The sequence below is a fragment of the Drosophila yakuba genome, chromosome 2L, assembly GCF_016746365.2.
Source record: "Drosophila yakuba strain Tai18E2 chromosome 2L, Prin_Dyak_Tai18E2_2.1, whole genome shotgun sequence".
Lineage (NCBI taxonomy): Eukaryota > Metazoa > Arthropoda > Insecta > Diptera > Drosophilidae > Drosophila > Drosophila yakuba.
Window position 1 is genome coordinate 18,581,752 of NC_052527.2, and position 19,402 is coordinate 18,601,153.

The 19,402-nt window shown below is 45.7% G+C and overlaps 4 protein-coding genes across 13 annotated transcripts in view; 2 read left to right on the forward strand and 2 right to left on the reverse strand.

Annotated features, from left to right (window-relative positions):
* Positions 1–331: 331 nt before the first annotated feature.
* Positions 332–4,819, reverse strand: LOC6528832 (putative fatty acyl-CoA reductase CG5065). Its single transcript, XM_002089828.3, has 6 exons — positions 4,698–4,819; positions 2,406–2,581; positions 2,215–2,308; positions 1,939–2,102; positions 657–1,700; positions 332–592 (listed from the first exon to the last, which is right to left on the reverse strand). The coding sequence occupies exons 2-6, from the start codon at positions 2,570–2,572 to the stop codon at positions 508–510; spliced, it is 1,554 nt and encodes a 517-aa protein (XP_002089864.1). The 5' UTR covers positions 2,573–2,581; positions 4,698–4,819; the 3' UTR covers positions 332–507.
* Positions 4,820–7,660: 2,841 nt separating this feature from the next.
* LOC6528833 (FMRFamide-related peptides) lies at positions 7,661–11,802 on the forward strand. Its single transcript, XM_002089829.4, has 2 exons — positions 7,661–7,812; positions 10,490–11,802. Exon 2 carries the CDS (start codon positions 10,490–10,492, stop codon positions 11,519–11,521), a length of 1,032 nt encoding a protein of 343 aa, XP_002089865.2. The 5' UTR covers positions 7,661–7,812; the 3' UTR covers positions 11,522–11,802.
* A 1,109-nt stretch (positions 11,803–12,911) lies between these two features.
* LOC6528834 (electron transfer flavoprotein-ubiquinone oxidoreductase, mitochondrial) lies at positions 12,912–15,490 on the forward strand. The gene is made up of 5 exons (XM_002089830.3): positions 12,912–13,288; positions 13,399–13,625; positions 13,682–14,253; positions 14,316–14,765; positions 14,830–15,490. Exons 1-5 carry the CDS (start codon positions 13,261–13,263, stop codon positions 15,365–15,367), a joined length of 1,815 nt encoding a protein of 604 aa, XP_002089866.1. The 5' UTR covers positions 12,912–13,260; the 3' UTR covers positions 15,368–15,490.
* A 5-nt stretch (positions 15,491–15,495) lies between these two features.
* The window catches only part of LOC6528835 (myocyte-specific enhancer factor 2), a 46,586-nt gene continuing 42,679 nt past the window's right edge, over positions 15,496–19,402 (reverse strand). For 8 of the 10 annotated variants that reach the window (XM_039371327.2, XM_039371325.2, XM_039371326.2 and 5 more), the window contains one exon: positions 15,496–18,865. In XM_039371327.2, the coding sequence (XP_039227261.1) occupies positions 18,720–18,865 (146 nt within the window). In that variant the 3' untranslated portion in view covers positions 15,496–18,719. Of the gene's footprint in view, positions 18,887–19,402 lie in introns of all 10 variants that reach the window. The other 2 variants (XM_039371321.2, XM_039371322.2) reach the window with 1 other exon arrangement.

The window sequence follows — 19,402 nt, forward strand, 5'->3', positions numbered from 1 at the left end:
AAAAAAATTTTTGCAAAAAAAAATTTCAGCACTCCTAAATGGCAAAGACCCATGTAGAATACAAAATATATATTTTCAGAATTTAGGATATCTGAAATATTGTATTATATATGCGTGTCGATACCCGCTACTCGTAGGGTAATGGGGTCGTTTTAAAGTACGTATCCTTCTAAAGTATTTGTGTATGTATGTATTCCATATTTTCTTGATTAACTATAAAAGGTGAAAAGTTACTCTTCGCTGTACTGCGTCGAGTCGTTAGCGTTCTCCTCAGTGAAATATATAATATATGGTAAAACGACCCTCACATATCTTTTAAAACTCGTCGCCATACATAAACCAATTTTTTATTTGCTGCCTTTTAAAACAAGTAAAATACTCATAATGCAACAGCACCTCCTAAAACTAGAAAACTTAGGTCCTAGAGAAAACATAACTGCTACGGCTTGGGGCAGGGCACATCTTTTGGTTTCCAGCACTTAAATAGGCGTCTCATCCAGACGGATTTTAGCCCGCAAAGAAGCACCTATAGAGCATGTAGAGGATGCCGAAGATCCAGATGCCCTTGTAGACCTTGTCCACCACCCACATTCTGAGAAAAAAACGATCATGATCAGTGGCGGATAGGGATTCGGTATCGCGCCGTTTATACTTACACCTTCATGTGCCTCCTAGCGGCCGGAATAGATTCGTCTGACTCCTTGAGGATCAGGCGTCGGGCGCAGAGAACGCAGTTGGTGAAGTAGTCGATAAGGTCCAGCTCGATCTTCTCGATCACGTAGGTGCGCCGTTCCTTGTTGTTCATCAGCTTGCGCAGCTTCACCGCCTCCGAGTTGTCAAAGTTCCAAACGTTGTTGGCATAGTACTCGAATACCTCAAATCCCTTGTAGATGCGGTTTTGGACGCGGCACAATACCGGGGGATAGCGAAGTATCCAGAGCAAAGCGTCCACAAAGAGAGCAGGCATCCACTGGAAGAGCACCATGCATATGAAGTGCACCCAGTAGTTGGACTTCATCGAGCCACCTGGGTACCAAGCCACGCCGTTAAGTGGAACCTTGTTTTCAATCACCCAGCGACCCAGTTCGATGATCTCCGCCCAAGACACTTTGATGTCATTGGAGGAAGTCATGTGTGCTACCCGATTTGTCTTATCTGTGCCCGCTGTGATGTTCCTCCAGCTGGCCACCAGAATACCATTGACAGCCACGTCCACCGGCAGGAAATCGCCGTAGCCGGAGGAGTTGCAGTACATGGTGCGGATAACACCCTTTCCAGCTCCGATCAGCAGGCCGGTGGGCCCGTTGATGTTGTCCGTCCAGCCGGGAATGGGCTCCTTCCAGATGGGGATGACGATCGAGGGGCGCAGGATGACGGCGGGAAGCTCCTCGAACTTCTCCACCACCAGCGCCTCGGCCAGGGACTTGGTGTAGGCATACGTGTTTGGGATATCCCCGAGCACCTTGCGCTCGATAGTGGCCACCTCGTCGTCCGTCAGCCACTCGCATGCCTGCATCACTTTGTGCGGATCTGCTGGCGGATCGTAGGGCTTCTCGTACAGCGTCTTGACGTGCAGGTGGCAGTAGGCCGTCGAGCAGTAGGCGAAGAAGTCCAGGTGCTTTAAAGTCTGAGCCAGCTCCAACATGTACTTGGTGCCACGTGTGTTCATGAACACGGCATTCCGGAGAGGTTCATCAAAGCTGGCAAAGCAAATGGCATAAAAGTGCATGATTAGCGGGATACCACGAAAATGTATGGTTCGATCACCCTATACCCTATATACCTATAGGCTCCTTATAAATATAGGGTTTTCAAATAATGATCCAAATAATTATGGCATAATGGTTGTTAAGAGTTAACAAAAGAGCATGGGACAGGGAACGGATTCTCTTTGAGTATAAGTTGTGAACGTAGATAAGTACATGCATAGATACCTACCGCACTGTAGCTGCACAATGGTACACAATGGACACCTCCTGGCGGAGAGTCTCCAGATCTTCCTCGGAGATTCCCAGGCCTGGCGAAAGGACGTCGCCGGCTATGGCCACCACTTGCTGCAGGATGTGCTCCTCGCCTCGCGTCTGCTTCACCTGGTCGAAAAGCTGCACATACCACACACCACACGCCGCACGCCACACGCCACAAGTAAGTTGATTAATTTCATAAGCCAGACAATAATTTCTCATAGTTTCCATAATTCCCACCCCAACTTACCACATTCTGGAATATATCCTTGATGCGCTCCTGAGGATCCTTGCCCTTCTTGGGGCGGATGAGCAGATAAATGCGCTTCAGGCCACCGCACGACCTGCACGAATTAATAAGATTGCATAAGCCATCGCGGAAATTGGGATTAATGGGGCCACGTGCGGACCAGCTGGCCCATCCACCTTCCACCCACTCACCGCAGCAGCTTCTCGACCAAAACCTTGCCCAGGAACCCAGTGCCTCCTGTGATGAACAGACTGCGTCCCTTAAAGCACTCCGCAATGCGGTCCACCTCGTTGTCGTCCACCTCGCCAATGGTGCCCAGGTCATCCTTCTCATAAACAAACTTCGGCTTGGCGGTCATCTCAAATAGCTTCAGTACCACATGGAATCAAAGCTTTATATTGAAGCATCTTGTAATGGTGGAGGGTGCACATTTTTGGGTACACATTTTGTTGCTTTTACAAGGTGGTATTTTTAGGAACCTTCTCTTGAAGTGGACCAATATATATTCGATATAGATGAGAAGTTAGATATTACCCTCCCCCCCTTTTATATCTGGTAAATACCACTTGCTTTAATACCTATGACTATCAAAATTATGATCTTAAAAATGGAGTTGACATTGTTGGGCCTTTTTGGACACTTATGTGGCTGCGACCACGTAATGGCCGTCGCCGCCAAGTGCACTTTTAATTTCATTTGATCTTGGCTGTAAAGTGGTCGTAGCCACATGTGAGTACGAGTATGAGGCAACCAACCAGTTAGCCGGCGGAGCGACAATTGCAGATTAGGCCACGTTTGGCTGACTGGCCAGTGGCCACATAACTGGCTGGCTGGGTTTCTGAGTGTCAACGCAGTGACCATCGAGTGGGCAAGCGGAGCGACACCGATTTGGCGTTACGGCACCAATTAAGCTATTGCCACATCCACATCCCCATCTCCATCCCCATCCAAGCCTATGTACATGTCGCATGCCCCACGATTCACACCATGAGCTTGCCACGGGCGGTGGAGCATGCCCAGAGCACCTTGTGTCCTTCATCCACTCCGCTGACGTAAACTTGATCGAAAGCCGTTGGTCCGCTGACACGTTGACCCGCATTCGACGCACACTTGGTTATTAGACGGCGCGGACTTGGACCCGCTTAACAAGCTGGGCTACCTATAATCTTCTGGTTGGTGGAGCAGGCCAGCAATGAGCTGGGGTTGGGGTGACAAGTGAAACTGTTTTCATGACAGGAAAGGAATGTAGCGTCACGAAGAGTGGGCTTATATACCCTTTTATAAGAAGTATATTATATTTAGTTTCTAATAAAAATGGGTGCTCATTTTGTATTGACACTAAAAAGCCTATACAATATTGTCATGTTTTTTAAAAAGAAAACAAGTTCAAGTATCCAGTATATACTCTCCTTGATATAAGGATTTTTGTCTAGATCAAGTAGTTTCAAATCTGAATTATATTAGATTCCTACACATAATATATGCCTGATGCTAATTCGAAATTAATAGAAATGTTATGATTCTGTTCAAAGTGCCTATGAAAATGGAAGTACCCGACGTTAAGCTATAAATGAGCCAACCACAAAGTGCCGCGATTGCTACAGCTTCAGTTTTATGGCGATTCTGAATGTCTTGGTCCCAAATTAAAAGCTTTAAATGACTCTAGCATTGGGGCAAGAATGGCAAGCCTGCGGCCAAGATCGCCGCCATGAAGCGTAGTTCATTGCTGATACCAAAGACTGCGGCAGCGAACGTGGTTTTCGAAAGTGAAAAGGGCAGACATTTGCTAACCCGGCCAAGAGACTGGATTGCCACATGCAACCCGCTGACCCGCTTATCTGTGCAACACTTGCTGAGCGGCAATTATTGCAATTTTAGATCTCCTCCTGGGGCAATCGAGTTGGCATCTTAAACGCTCGATAGGCAAAAGCCATTAAACGATTCCCGGATAGGAGCCACTACTTTCCAACGGGCACGGGTACTACAGACTGCAATTTATAGCACTTGATACGGTGATTGCATGTCCGACGACAGCCGCACTTGCTCGAGAAGAATGTCCAGGTGGCTGGCGTTTCCCGGTTTCCCAATTTGGAAATGCCCGAAAAGTGCCTGGTGCTCCTTGGCTTGCTTGCATGTTAGGCTTCTCTTCTGGGGACAACCAACCAGTTTGGAGCAGTCGGAGATGTCAACAATGCGATAATAAAATCAAGGAGTGCATGTGGACGTGAGTGCAAGGGGGTAAAGTCACGAATTGTCGGGTATACAGCGGTTGAGAAATATATTCGAATATTTAAATATTTATCCAGCCATCTAGGACCCATTAAATCTTCGACTCGAGTTTCTTATAACAAAGTAACATTTATATCTCATAGAGCCTTGGGCTTTGTTCACGCATTTGATTCGCATGCTAATTGCAATAATGCCACTAAAACCATCTTCGGATTCGACTTCTGTTTAAATTAATAGTATTAATTCGATCGCACCTTCACTTGGCAACAATGGCAGACCCTTTAACGCAGATACTTTGGATACTTTGCGGATTCAGTTTCAGATTTAGATACTTTTGACCCGCGCTCGCCGAATGCTAAACACAAACTGATCACGAAAAGAGTCTCGCACTCCCAGCCAACCTAATGGAAAATAAAACGAAAACCACTTTGGGCCAAACTATGTATCGCATCGGCTAGTTTGGCGCACACACAGAGGCAGATATCTGGTAGCTAGCTTCCAAGCTAACACACCGACAGAAAAGCGTCTCCATCTCGAGGCACAATGATATTTACATCTTTGTGGTGAGCTTTGTATGTGCGATGAAGATTCTTTGGATGAAAAGTTCATTCATTTTCTATGTGGAAAAAATATGATATATTGTGTTATCCTAGTATTGTAAAAGATTTTTGATATACTTAAGTATTTAAAGCAGAATGTTATCATGCTTTTTAGCATTACCATGTTAGATTCATTTTTTTTCGGTGCACCCAAAGATCTCTGAATCCGAGAGAGACTCGAGCAGAGTGACACGCTATGCCAGGCGAGGGGTTTCCCACTAGGCCCCGTCTGAACCCCCTTAGCCCCTTAACCCCCCTAACCGCCTTAACCCCTTTTACCCCCTTGCCGGTCAGGGGTCGAACTACTGAGCACCTTTTTCTCACATCGCTGCGCTCTAAGTAAACGAACGTGTTCGCCCGCTTTACCGGCTCACCATTCAATTTAGGGGGCACTGCATCCGACAGCAGTTAGAACGTGATGCAATTGCGTTTGGACTTCCAAACCAAATGAAAACAATTCAATTTTCAGGCCAGCAGCGCGAGCGTTGCGCATACGCAGTGTGGACCTCCCCTCTTTAGGGAAATCAGCTTGGCCCCAACCATTAATGCCAACGAACCGCATCGGTGGGTGGATCGGCGAAAAGCGGCTACCTGAGTTTGCTTTATGGCCCACATAAATCCCCCTTGCGCTGGCCATTAATTAGACGGATCTGGTTAGTTACAGTTGTTGGCCAGAAGAGCGAATCAGAAAAGCCTTAGGAAAATAAACAGAAAAGAGCAGCAGCCGCGAATTGACAATGGCATTGACATCGAAACAGCGCCGCAGCATCTGTTTTATTGGTTTTATTTCCAGCCAGGGCTGCACCTAATCGGGCTAATCAAAGTGGCCAAGATGAGAGTGCGAAGAAGCATCATCAGTTGACCTGACCTCAGCTCACCTTGCGTTTTGGCCAGAAACATAAAAGCTGCCACGTGATATTTTCATGTACGCTCGAAGTTAGAAGAATTTTATTTAAATATACTTTAATCAATATGTTTTTATTAAATGCCTAACCTTTTATATCAATTAATAATGAAACTGTTAATAAACCCACAGGCTATTAACTGCCTACTATAATAAACTAGTCTTGGTTATTAACAAAAGTTGCTCATTACTCGGACCTTGTACGTCATAAAATATCTGATTATCATCCAACAACAAGCAAGCGGATTCAAAACAAATGTTTGCAATAAGTTGATCTTACACCATAAAAACATATATACCCTGATTGCTACAGTTGTTTCAAGTTCGCGTATGCCGATGATTAGATATTGACTAATATTTTTAAGCGAGCTTAAGCTGTAATAATTACTTAATTAACAATTAAATAATGGGTTCAAGTCGAAGTTACACACGCCTTGGGATTTACTCTTATAAAAAAATACTATGGGAGAATTTATAGAGGTCTTTTACAAATCACAAAAGTCAACATTGAAATAAACATCAAATTTATTTAAATTTGAAGATACTTATATCATTGAGACATAGAAAGGAATTCAAATGCAAATGAATGAACAATAAAGGCTTCTGGAGTGAGTCCATAGATTACAGAGCAACGTGGTTTTCTCGACCAGATCATAATTTGTAGCTGAACTATTTTCAACTGGCCGATTGGCACACGACTTGGCCTGGTCATCAAACCCAAAGCTAAATTTGAACTTGAACTAGTCTCGCCTCATCACATTGCCTTCTTCGCCTTCATTCGTTTTCATTTCCGATTTTTGCATCTATTTATGCTAATAAAGCCAACTGCAGACGTGGTTTCTGAGCGAGTTTATATTGATTTTTGGTGATCGTAAAGAGCGCAGTGGACACACAATAAAGCTGGCCAAAAACCCGACCCATTTCTGCCCAGTCATGCGTGCTGGCCAAGAGACAAAGCCATTGATGAGACTCGTCTCCAAAACTTTGGCCTTTTGCCGGGCCGTAATTACAGACTTCCGCCTTTTGAGCAGTTTCTCAGCCCCACCCAAGAGGCGAGTCTTGAAAAGCTGGCGGGGATGGGGTGGGATGGGGTGGGTTGGGGTGCTGGATGAGATGCCAGAGGCGCCACAACGTATCCCGTTACAGGTTACAGGGCCATAAAGCGCCATAAACGCCGCGACGGCAATGGCAAATTATAACGCATACGGACACGTAGTCGATCCACTGGCTAGGAGGCTAATTGGACGTGCTCGGCCAGGATGCCCCTGCTCCTCCCACTGGCGACTTAAAAGTGGGCGTAGCATAACAATTGTGGGCGATTTGCATACAATTTGGTACTCGAGTGGCCAGCAGGCTGGCGTCGAAATGTTGCTACGTCATTGTTGCTGCTTTTTCCGCTTTTGCTGCTTTGCTGCTTCTGGCTAATAAGTCAGCATGAATGCGGCCTGTGTTTGGGCCTTTTGTCCCGCTGACAGCCGCTGACAAGCAAAACAAACCTATCAGCGGCTGACCAGCGACCATTTGGCGACATTGTCAAGGTTTTTTCAGCACAGAATACAACTGCTAATCCCTGGTGCTGACTATCGACCTAAAAGCTTAAAAACTGCAGCGGAAATCAGTTACATTGAGTGTCCTCTGGCAACATGTTGCCGCAGCACTTGTTGCGCGCGCCCACTCGCAGGCACCTCAACATCAGCCTCCTTCGAAGCCAGCACAAAGGAGCCACAGCATATAAAACAGGATGTTTCGCCATACATCCTCACAGAAACGTTCCACCTTCGACCGGGCAACAAGTGTGTGTGCTGCCCAAAAGGATCCCCAGACCCGAATTCACTCTAGTTCCTACTAAGGGGACAGGTTTCAGAGGTGAGTGCCATGGTTTTGTGCGAAAAGAGTGAACGGTGAACAGTGCTGGGCCGTTGGCAATCGAAGTATTCCTTGGAAAAGCCAACCACCTATTTGTGGCCACTGATTTAAATGACACTTCGTAGTGTTAACTAGCTAAAATCACTTGATAACTTTCGCCGAATGGCAACTTTGAAGGTAAAGGATAGTTACTATGATATTTTTCGAATAAATACATACAGTTGGATGTGAGGTTTGACATTTGCGTTTCGTGTAAATTAATAAGTTTGCCTCGAAAAAGCGTCAAATAATATACTCTAATTCCCAAATCGGGGTAATTTTTAATTGGCCAAAAGTGTGTGCCAAACTAAAGCCAACTAATTCGGTTTTGTCAACTTTTCGACTGTCCCACCTGAAAATTAGTTGGAGTGAGCAAAACAACCAACAACCAGGAAATAGTTTTCCTCGCATCCAGTAGACACAGGGAACGGTAACAGCCATTTCGGTTAATGAAGGCAAATTGAAATATTTATGAGTGCACTTTTGGGTCCCAGGGCGGAGCTAGATTTCCATTTCCATTTGCATTCGCAGCTGCGCTAGAAATGCGGAAATGGTGGTGTTAACTGCCGGACCTCAGGAGTCGCACAGCGAAGCGTGTGCAATTTTTGATTTATCGCCGACAGTGGACAAGTGAAATGCTCCGCGAGCCCATCATTTGTCTCCGGAGGTGTCCCACATTTGCAGCTCCAGCCTGACAAATGATATTTAAATGCCCCGCCACGGGTAATGTGCTCCGCGTGCATGAATCCTGCAAATCCGGGATCCGTAGTGCGGGCAGGTGGTGTTGCCAGGGCAGCTACTTCAAAGATATCAAACGTATCGCATATGCCATGCAAATCAGTTTAGGCCTGTCCCGAATCCCGGGTTTCATCTTCCATCTACCATCAACCATCAACCATTTGCCATCTTCCATATTCCAACTTGCCTGCGCGGGCTAAGCGAATTAACGAGTTTGTTATTGATACCTCCCATTCCTTGTTTCGCCGACTTTTAGCCTTCTGCTTCGGCCCAGAACAAACAAGGCAGCGCGGCACATTTGTGAATTTTAAATGCACATTTCGGCATCGCAAATCAATCAGACGTTTGGCAATTGTTGTCTACCCACTTCACATTCGCTGACTCCTTGCCTCTGGAGAGGCTGTCTGTCATATTTTGGCCGCGGCAGGGGTATTGCAACATACCCAGTTGGAGCCCTGACTGGTTTCCTCTTTATGGGACCCTTGAGTTTTCCTCACCTGTTGCAATCGCAGGCTTGCATTTGCAACTGCACTGCAACTGCAACTGCCACGGCGACTGCAACACTTTTGGCCATTAAAGTCTCAGCTGAGAAGTGCGTATGCAAATCTTCAGACGGTTGGTCTGGGCCATCGTCTTCGCACTCTTGAGCACTCGAATACCTGAATGCGGCTCTGATTGCCCCGACATCGAATTAAGCGAGTACCGCCGAAAGTATGTTAATGCTCGCGGTTGCGAAGTCTGCTCATCAGGCGGCGACTTGGAGGTCAAGTTTTTGTGGTGAGTTGTCTGGGCAAGTTTTTAATTTTATCCAAACGGAGCACTCAAACTTCGACGGTGCAGAAGTGCTAATTGGCCTCTGGCTGGCGGTTGGGAAAACCCCTGATTGCCGCTGATTTTTCCTCTTCCTGCAACATTGTTGCAAACACATGTCACAAAACACATTTCAATATTTTCCAAACCGAAAGAAAGCGAATATAGCCACATAAAGATGGCAGCTAATAACGATGATTATCTACAAGTTGAGAAGCTTTGTTAGCTATATCCGAATATTAACAGGGTTTCCAGAAAGCTGGCCCATTATTATTACGATGGCCAGATTTTTAAGCGCTACATAAAATTTAACGACTTATGTATTAGTTGTCATCAGTTGAAAGTACCCGTACGCAGACATGCATTCAGTGATCTTAGCCAAGATTGGTGACCCCAATGCCCTTTGTGGTCAGTCACATCAGAAAGACGAAGGTGAAGCACCATTCCTAATGGACCTGGCTATTCCACTTCGAAGACTCCTGACTGCCGCTGGTCCTGCTACCTGCAACCTGTTGCAGATGCCACGTCCACAATGCGCTGACACGGCACTCAGTGGATCAGCTTGCCTTGAGCAGGCCTCGCAGGCTGAGCCGTCAGCATATCCAAAAGCCATAATCATTTGCATCTCTAATGGAGCTGTGTCGTACTCGTCCTCGTTCTCGTCCTCGTCCGGACACCATACATCAACTGCTCCCCTGGCACTTCCTCTCAACGCCCACTTCGCCGGGCTTCCCGAACAAGTGTTAATGCCTGTAAACCTGGTTATATGCCGATGTGGGTGGCTGAGTGGGTGGCTGATGGGGTGACCATGTGGGTGGCCATGTGGGTGTGAGGGCCCATTGTCGTGCCGTGCCATTGTGGTGGTTTTAATGCGGCTAGTTAACTTTATACGCGCCGGCCAAACAGATCTGGCCATAAATATCATGATGGTTAATTAGCAGGACACTTTGTCTGCCCCTCCTGGCTGCTGGTGGCTACTGTTACCCTAAGTAAAACGAACGGTCTTAATGTGATTAAAAGTTGCAATAGATAACGCGAGCTGTCGCCGCCTCATAATTATCCCGCCGTCACTCCTTTCTTATCCTTGCAGATGGGCTTTGCCTTGATGTTTCTGCTGGCCCTGTACCAGATGCAGTCGGCCATCCACAGCGAGATCATCGATACGCCCAACTATGCGGGCAACTCGTTGCAGGACACTGACTCCGAGGTGAGTTCTCCGCTGGATAACGACCTGGTAGATGCACTGCTCGGCGACGATCAGACCGAGAGGGCGGAGCTGGAGTTCCGGCACCCAATATCCGTGATTGGCATCGACTACTCGAAGAACGCAGTGGTTCTGCACTTCCAGAAACACGGCCGGAAACCGCGCTACAAGTACGATCCCGAACTGGAGGCCAAGCGAAGGTCCGTGCAGGACAATTTCATGCACTTCGGAAAGAGGCAGGCGGAGCAGTTGCCTCCGGAGGGCAGCTATGGCGGATCAGATGAACTGGAGGGCATGTCCAAGCGGGCAGGCATGGACCGATATGGCAGAGATCCCAAGCAGGACTTTATGCGGTTCGGTCGGGATCCGAAACAGGACTTCATGAGGTTTGGCAGGGATCCTAAGCAGGACTTCATGAGATTCGGTCGAGATCCCAAGCAGGACTTTATGAGATTCGGTCGAGATCCCAAGCAAGATTTCATGAGGTTTGGACGGACTCCGGCTGAGGACTTCATGAGGTTTGGACGCACTCCGGCGGAGGACTTCATGCGGTTTGGACGCTCCGACAATTTCATGCGCTTCGGACGCAGTCCGCATGAGGAGCTTCGCAGTCCCAAACAGGATTTCATGCGATTCGGTCGCCCGGACAACTTCATGCGCTTCGGGCGCTCTGCTCCGCAGGACTTTGTGCGATCCGGGAAGATGGACTCAAACTTCATTCGCTTCGGTAAGAGCGTGAAGCCGGCGGCTCCCGAGTCCAAACAAATCAAGCCCAATCAAGGCAATCCAGGCGAACGCAGTCCAGTGGACAAGGCCATGACCGAGCTGTTCAAGAAACAGGAGCTGCAGGATCAGCAGGTGAAGGCGACCACCACGGAGGATGGGAGTGTGGAACGGGATCAGTTCTTCGGCCAGTGAAGAAGTCCTGCGGGAAGCCTACTTGTAAATAGATATTGACAAACGTACGCAAGGTTCGAAATTGATATACGTATACTCCCCTCCTAACACGAGCTACTGACTAATGGCTGAACTATGAATTTTTAATGAATGGGCTGGATTAAAAATTCACCGTGCTTTGAAGTTCTTATCTATAAATATACCTGGTGTAATACTGAAGAAACTGAAATTGGCGTGAATAAAATCGTTTGCCAACATTTTAAATAAAAATTGCTTTATTGTAAATTATGGCGCACTCGGAACGTCTGAAAGCATTTCATTTTGAGGGTTATGTATATGGTATATGTACCTTTTATTTCACACATTATTACTTTCTGTACTGGTCGTGATTTGTAGGTCTACAAGTATAAGGAGCTCTTAGTCTTACCGAATCCTCTTTTACTCAGGCGTTGTTCAATAGTTGTTGTTTCGAGCCTAAGCTATCAATTTTTCAAATTTAAATAAAAACACGAGAGAGAGAACGCTATAGTCGAGTTCCTCGATTATCTGATACCCGTTACTCAGCTAGTGGAAGTGCAAAGAGAAATTTTAGCACTGACCGTTTTTGGCGATTTTTGCCGAGAGTGGGCGTGGTAAAAAGATTTCTGGCAAAGCGAGAAAAATTTACAGGACTAATAAAATAAAATAAAAAAATTTAAAAATATCAAAACATATTTTAAAAGTGTGGGCCTTGCATTTTTGGTCGGTTTGTGGGAGTGACAACATGGGTCAACAAACCTGCAGTCTGCATGCTGAATCTCAACTTTCTAGCTTTTATAGTTCCTGAGATCTCGACATTCATACGGACGGACAGACGGGCGGACAAACAGGAAGTGACAGATCGACTTGGCTATTAATCCCGATCAATTATATATAATTTTACTCTACAAGTAACGGGCATAAATATTTATACATTTTACTATGGCGCTATCGCATCATAACGAATTATTTTGATTTTTAATTCCCCCAAAACTAATTTTATACTGTTTCCTGTGAAAAACGTGAAAATCCCTAAAAAGTCATACCGTAAAAATTGTATATTTAACACAATATTTATGTTATTTTATATGAATTAGGAAGAACTTAAATAAGTAGACACATTTTTCATCAACAATTTGCAGAGTTGGTTTCCTCAACAAAATGGTCAGCTGATGATTTCATATCAAATTTAATAAATTCCTTTTTACAACGGTTAAGTCACAATGACAAAAGAAATGAAATGGAATCTGTTTTTATGTTCTAAGAATAACGCCTCTCAAATGCTTACCAACTCTGGTCCGGTTTGTGACATCGCTATAATCCCGTGTATAACAGCTTATCAGGATGGGTCGAGTCCGCGGAGAGTGGTCATTTTTAGTACCACTCGTTCTTATCTCCCAGCTGTGAGCATAAGAAACCGCTGCTTGAGAATATAAACCAAACAGCTTTAATTTTTCAGTTTGATCAGTCTATTTGTATACCAAGTTGGTAATCTCGAGTGCCGAATACACATTAGCGAACAGTAAATACTGCCAACGAACTTTGGACGGAGCTACGTCATCAGGTGGACGGGTCTAAAGTCCAACGTGTTGCACCGATCTTGTTGTTTGTGATGTGTTTGGGATTAGAATAAACACAACATCATACATACATACGTAAATAGGAACAGTTTACGGTGCGCTTCTGCAACTCTACAACCCTTTCTATTGGAAAACCGCTATTAGCTGCAAAAGAAGCTGAACATGTCGGCACTCTTGAAAATGCACAGCGGTAAGTGTTCCCAGAACCCCAATTTCAGGCATTACATAACCGCAAAGATGCCGATAGACCCACAAACCCATCAAATCGGCTGATTATACAATGATCTAATCCCCACCTAGTCCGGAGACTCTTCAGCCCCTCCCTGGCTCGCAGCATTTCCGATGCGGCCAAATTTCCCAGGATCACCACCCACTATACGCTGAATCCCCGCGAAAAGGATGAGCGCTGGACGGAAGTGGACATGGAGCGCTGCGTTGAGGAGGTGGACCTGGTGATCGTGGGTGGAGGACCGGCTGGCATGTCGGCGGCTATTCGGGCGAAGCAACTGGCGGCGGAAAAGGATCAGGTATGTTAGACTCTATATGACCACCGGAAGCACTATATGTCCCTTCTTGCTTGTAGGAAATTCGCGTCTGCGTGGTGGAAAAGGCCGCCGAAGTTGGCGGACACATTCTGTCCGGCGCCGTCATAGATCCTATCTCGTTGAACGAGCTTATCCCGGACTGGCAGGAGCAGGGAGCCCCGCTTAACACACCCGTGACCAAGGACACCTTCTCCTTCCTCACCGGATCCGGTCGCATCTCCATTCCAGTCTTCAAGGGCTGGCCCATGGACAACCATGGCAACTACGTAGTTCGCTTGGGCCACCTGGTCAAGTGGCTTGGGGATCAGGCGGAGGCCCTGGGCGTGGAGATATATCCCGGCTGTGCTGCCTCCGAGGTGCTATTTCACGAGGATGGCAGTGTCAAGGGCATTGCGACCAACGACGTGGGCATTGCCAAGAGCGGTGCTCCCAAAGACACCTTTGCACGTGGCATGGAATTGCACGCCAAGACTACAATCTTTGCCGAAGGCTGCCGTGGACACCTGACCAAGCAGATAATGCAGAAGTTCGGACTGAACGAGGGCAGCGAACCTCAAGCCTACGGAATCGGTCTAAAAGAGGTCTGGGAGATTGCCCCCGAGAAGCATCAGTGAGTGCCTAAAAAAGGTCACCTAAATAACAAGTACTACCTCTATGTTTCTCATTCTCCAGACCTGGTTTGGTGGAACACACCATTGGCTGGCCTCTGGACCGCTTCACATATGGTGGCTCCTTCTTGTACCATTTGAACGAGCCCACACCCACCATCGCAGTTGGCTTTGTGGTCGGCTTGAACTACAAGAACCCCTGGCTCAGTCCCTTCCAGGAGTTCCAGCGGTTCAAGACGCATCCCAAGGTTAGACACGTCTTCGAGGGAGCCACTCGAATTGCCTATGGGGCACGTGCCATCAATGAGGGTGGTTTCCAAAGCCTGCCCCAGAAGCTATCCTTTCCGGGGGGTTGCCTTGTTGGCTGCAGTGCTGGCTTCTTGAATGTCCCTCGCATCAAGGGCTCCCATTACGCGATGAAGAGCGGCATGCTGGCGGCGGAGAGTGCTTTTGAAGCCATCAATGCGGACGCACAATCGACGGCTGGTGTTGAACCCACGGGCTATGCGGAGAAGTAAGCTTAGAGTCTTGCAGGTAGAATAGGCACAATTTAAAGTAACCAAAATGTTCTTTCCCAGAATCAAGAACTCCTTTGTATGGAAGGATCTGTACAGCGTGCGAAATGTCCACCCTTCTTTCCACAATCCTTTGGGCCTGTACGGTGGCCTTGTGCTCAGTGGTTTCTCCATTTTCATGGGCGGTCGGGAACCCTGGACCCTAAAACACGGTCCCCAGGATCACGAGTCCCTGCAGCCGGCCAGTTCCTGCCAGCCCATCGTTTACCCCAAGCCCGATGGCAAGATCTCCTTCGATCTGCTGTCTTCGGTAGCACTCACGGGCACAAACCACGAAGGCGACCAGCCCGCCCATCTTACCCTCAAGGACGACCGCATCCCCGTGGAACATAATTTGGCGCTGTACGAGGGACCGGAGCAGAGATTCTGCCCCGCCGGAGTGTACGAGTACGTGCCCAACGAGGAGGGCGGCAACATGAAGCTGCAAATTAACGCTCAGAACTGCATACACTGCAAGACCTGTGATATCAAAGACCCCAAGCAGAACATCAACTGGGTGGTGCCCGAGGGAGGTGGTGGTCCCGCCTACAACGGCATGTGAAAGGATAATCATCCCAGCCAATCCGTGTACCGCAATTGCATTTCACTAGTTTTAAAAGTTGAGAATTTGAACCTATGATTCGGAAATAAGCCTAAAGTTGCAATAAAATTGTAGTAAAACTCAGACACTCAGTTGCCAAAAAGGTTTTATTTAAAATGTTCTACTATCATTTGTTCGATTTTGTTCTCTTTTTTTTCTGTTTAAAACACCAACTTAATAGGTAAATATTGAATCCACAATCAATTTGTCAATTTCAAAAACCTTTCATATTCAGTGCACGGATAAAACTTGTTTCTCATTATATAGTTTCACATATATATGCATGTATGTATGTATAATGTACTATCTTGTTTTTCACCAAAACGGTTGCATGTAATTAGCCTAGAGTTACGATTTAGTTGTATATGGTTATAAGAACAGACACATCAATGGATACACTGAAGTAGGTGACCCTCTCTCTGAAATGCTCCCCAATCCTTGTGCCTATCTGCATATCACTCCCGGACCTATCTAGAGTTTAGCTGAACATATATGCTGATCCGCGGGACTGGATCCCTCAATATTCTCTGTGAGTGAGTTCAAGCACAAGTCTTTGAATAACTATTATATGATGCTTGTGGAGTGCCACATAAAATTCATTACAACAGTGCGTAGGTGTAACACTTTATCTAGGTTCTATCCTAAAGGTACAGCGAATACGAATTTACACTCTGGACGATCTGTCTGCAGATCCCGACCTCTGGATTACTTCTGTGCTGTGAGTGGTCCCTGTGACCGTAGGACGTCCTTTAGACAGTCAACTGTACAGTGCGTCGATCAAATATACTCAAATATACTCCTAACAATATATACTCTCTCTTTAATTTAACTAGGCTACATATGTATATGGGGTTCTGGGTAAGCCGTCCTCATGCAATGCCAATTGAAACGCCCCTTTGTACATTACGTGCTGCTTAGTGGAGGTTATCTCTTTCGGGATTTCACTAGGATTGGATTAGGTTAATATCAGTTACCAGATTTATCTACGCTTACTTAAATAGCACAATTAACACCTGTATTGAAATTTTTCACCATCAAGTTGTTCGTTATCATTATCATTTGCAATCAACATTAGTACAACATTCAGTTATACCTTCATGTATCTGTTTGTTCATCAAAAAGAGGCACTGTTTTTAAGGCAACACTACACAGTGAAGTTATTTAGCAGGATCTATGTACATAAACAGAACGAGGTCCTAATGAAAATGATAGATATGGGAAAATCCGAAAAGTTCTGCAAATCATATGAAAATTATGGGGGGTCAACATAGGGTTCGTTTACAACATTCAGTGGTGCAACATGTATGCCCACAGATATTCACATATAATAGTTATGTACATCACATATATATATATATTATAACCAACAGCGAGCGGCCTATCTTTAGTAGGTCTTGGCGTTACTGGAAAACATTTGCGATAGAATGGACTGGACTGCTCTGTGGACTAACAATGTGTATTTTACACTGGGTCCAGAGTAACTCTCTCCCTCATCCTAAAAGTGCGCTTCGGTTTGGGGAACCGCGGCAACCTGCTTAGTGTATATTTCGTATATGGCTAGAAAATATCTTTCACGTGCTGGTAGACGTATAATTTCGCACCGATCCGTTCGATCTGCTCAAATCGGTTTAATCTGCCTACGTATGTAGGCGTTGTAAAGCTTGTTTAATGGGGAAACCTGTAGAGTGCGTGTTTACTTATTGTTAATGCTTGCCTTCGGCTGCACCTGCATTTTCGCGTTCTGTATTCAAATATGAACAGCTGATGCAGCCCTATATCAAGTACAAATATACATAAAATATTTTACTCTTTTTGTTTGCGCCTTTGCGCGCTGCTGTATAAAGTGCAACAGGTCATATGGCCAGTGCAAATATTGGCGGGCGCGTTTACCCCTTAGCCAAATATTGGCAATTTCGAAATGGGCAATTGACATTGACACAGGCGCAGACACGCCCACTGTTTTATGTACGTACATATATGGCCTGTTTAAACATGGCCGGGCGAATTGTACAGAGAGCAAATAAAGATATGGAGTAATCAAATAAACTGGCAACGAGAACGAAAAATTTCTTGAATAATTTTATTTAAATTATATTTTGTTGAGTTGTTGTTGCTGTTGCAATTGTTGTTGTTATACAAACTGCAATTAAATGTAAAAAATACAAAACTTAGGCACAAGAATTTGAAACACTTCAAATTGAATAGAAATCCACTTTAAATTTAAATTACAAATTATGACTTCGTTTCGCTTAAGAGATGAAGAGAAAAGTGTCTATTAAATAACCGCTTAAATCGGAACTAAATTAAATCATTAAATCATATGGTTTGTATGCGCACATGCACAAGGCTGTGATTTTGGCTTAAATCAATTAAACCAACCTTCTAAAAACATATTTGGCTCGATGATGAACCAACCCTCAAAAGAGCGTGTGCATAGAACAGAACTAAAAATTGACGGTAAATTGCACAAAATTACAAAATATGATAGAACACTGAGTACATCTGCGTGAGGGTCTGTGTTTTGCTTAGAGTTTCTCAATCCTTTCATCGTATGACTTGCATGGTTTACGTATCTCGTAGTTCCCTACGAACTAAGTTTAAAACTTATGACACTAAAATCAAATATGTACAGCATAAAGAGCTCTTCCATCAATCGCTTCCGTTTTGTTTTTTGCTTTTCTGTTTGTCTGCATCATTTTTTCCTAAGATTAGATTTAACATTAACTTTAACCATACACGTAACTGTATTTGTAATTGTAACTAAACTAAATCAGCTCAACACTCTAACCTGCTCAAATTTCTCGGCAGGACGCGGCGGCAGCCCCGCCAGCTCTGCGTTTATAATTTAAAATTATAACTATTACCGTAGGTGTGTAATCGTAATTCATTTAAGTTACAATAACTATAGATATGACACTGTCACTGTTCGCTTAATCCGAAAACAAAACAAAACTGCCTCCAGTTTCCTCTCTCAACTATTGCACTGGTCCGGAAACGGAGGACGTGAGGGCTACGGGTGCTGCTGCGCTCCGTAGGCCACCGCCAGTTGCTGGCCATAGCAGTCGTAGCCGGACTGCAGGAGGCTGTAGGAGCTGCGACCTATGTCCTTACGGGGCGGTGGTGGCATCATGACCAGGTCGTCGCACTCCACCGGCTTCTTGTTGTTGCTGCTGCTGCTGTTGCTGCTGCTAGTGCCGCTGCTGCTGATGGTGTTGTTGGTGCTGCAGCTGGTGTTGCTGCCGTTGATGCTGCTGCAGCCGGTGTGGTTATTGTGATGTGGCTTGTAGTGGCTGCTACCAGCAGCTCGTGCCGGCTATGTGCCCCATCCGCCCGATATTCTCGGCCGTTTGTGGTTGGGGGCATCGTAGTCGCCTAGTTGTTGCTGCTGATGCTGCTGCTGTTGCTGCTGCTGCACGGCGACGGCTGCCAGACGCACATCCTGGTCGCTGCTCGGCGCACCTGCGTTAAGGATAATGAAGTCTGTTAAGCTATTAGTTTGATTTGATCCAAGGTCGCATGTGTATGACAAAGGCGGGCGGACGGGCATTCAGGGCAGGCGGGGCGTGGCCAGACACTCGGACATTCAGCATCTGACCGTTGTGAGCTTGTGTCTGTGATTATGAGTCCTGCAGTTTTAGATGTCTCTTAAGGCTCGTGAATTAAGACACATGTATATTTTAATTCCCACTTTAAAGAGACTTCTAGAACTTTAGGTGGTGTTTCTGGTTAGCAGGAAATCGCTTGGTTGTGTGGTTAGTGGCGGGAAATTAAAACGAAAGGCAGGCAAACCAAATTTCTGTAGATTTTTGGAATATTAAAGGCTCCCGAAACTTGACGATGTCAAACATAAGTTCTTTAAAGTGCCCCCGTTTCCTAAAACGAGTTTTTTTTTTGCATTTACAAGATATGGTCTATAGTTTTGTATGTATGCGTATATATAGGTGTTTGTATGTGTGTATGTGTATGTGTGTGTCTGAATGTATTTGATGTATTTCG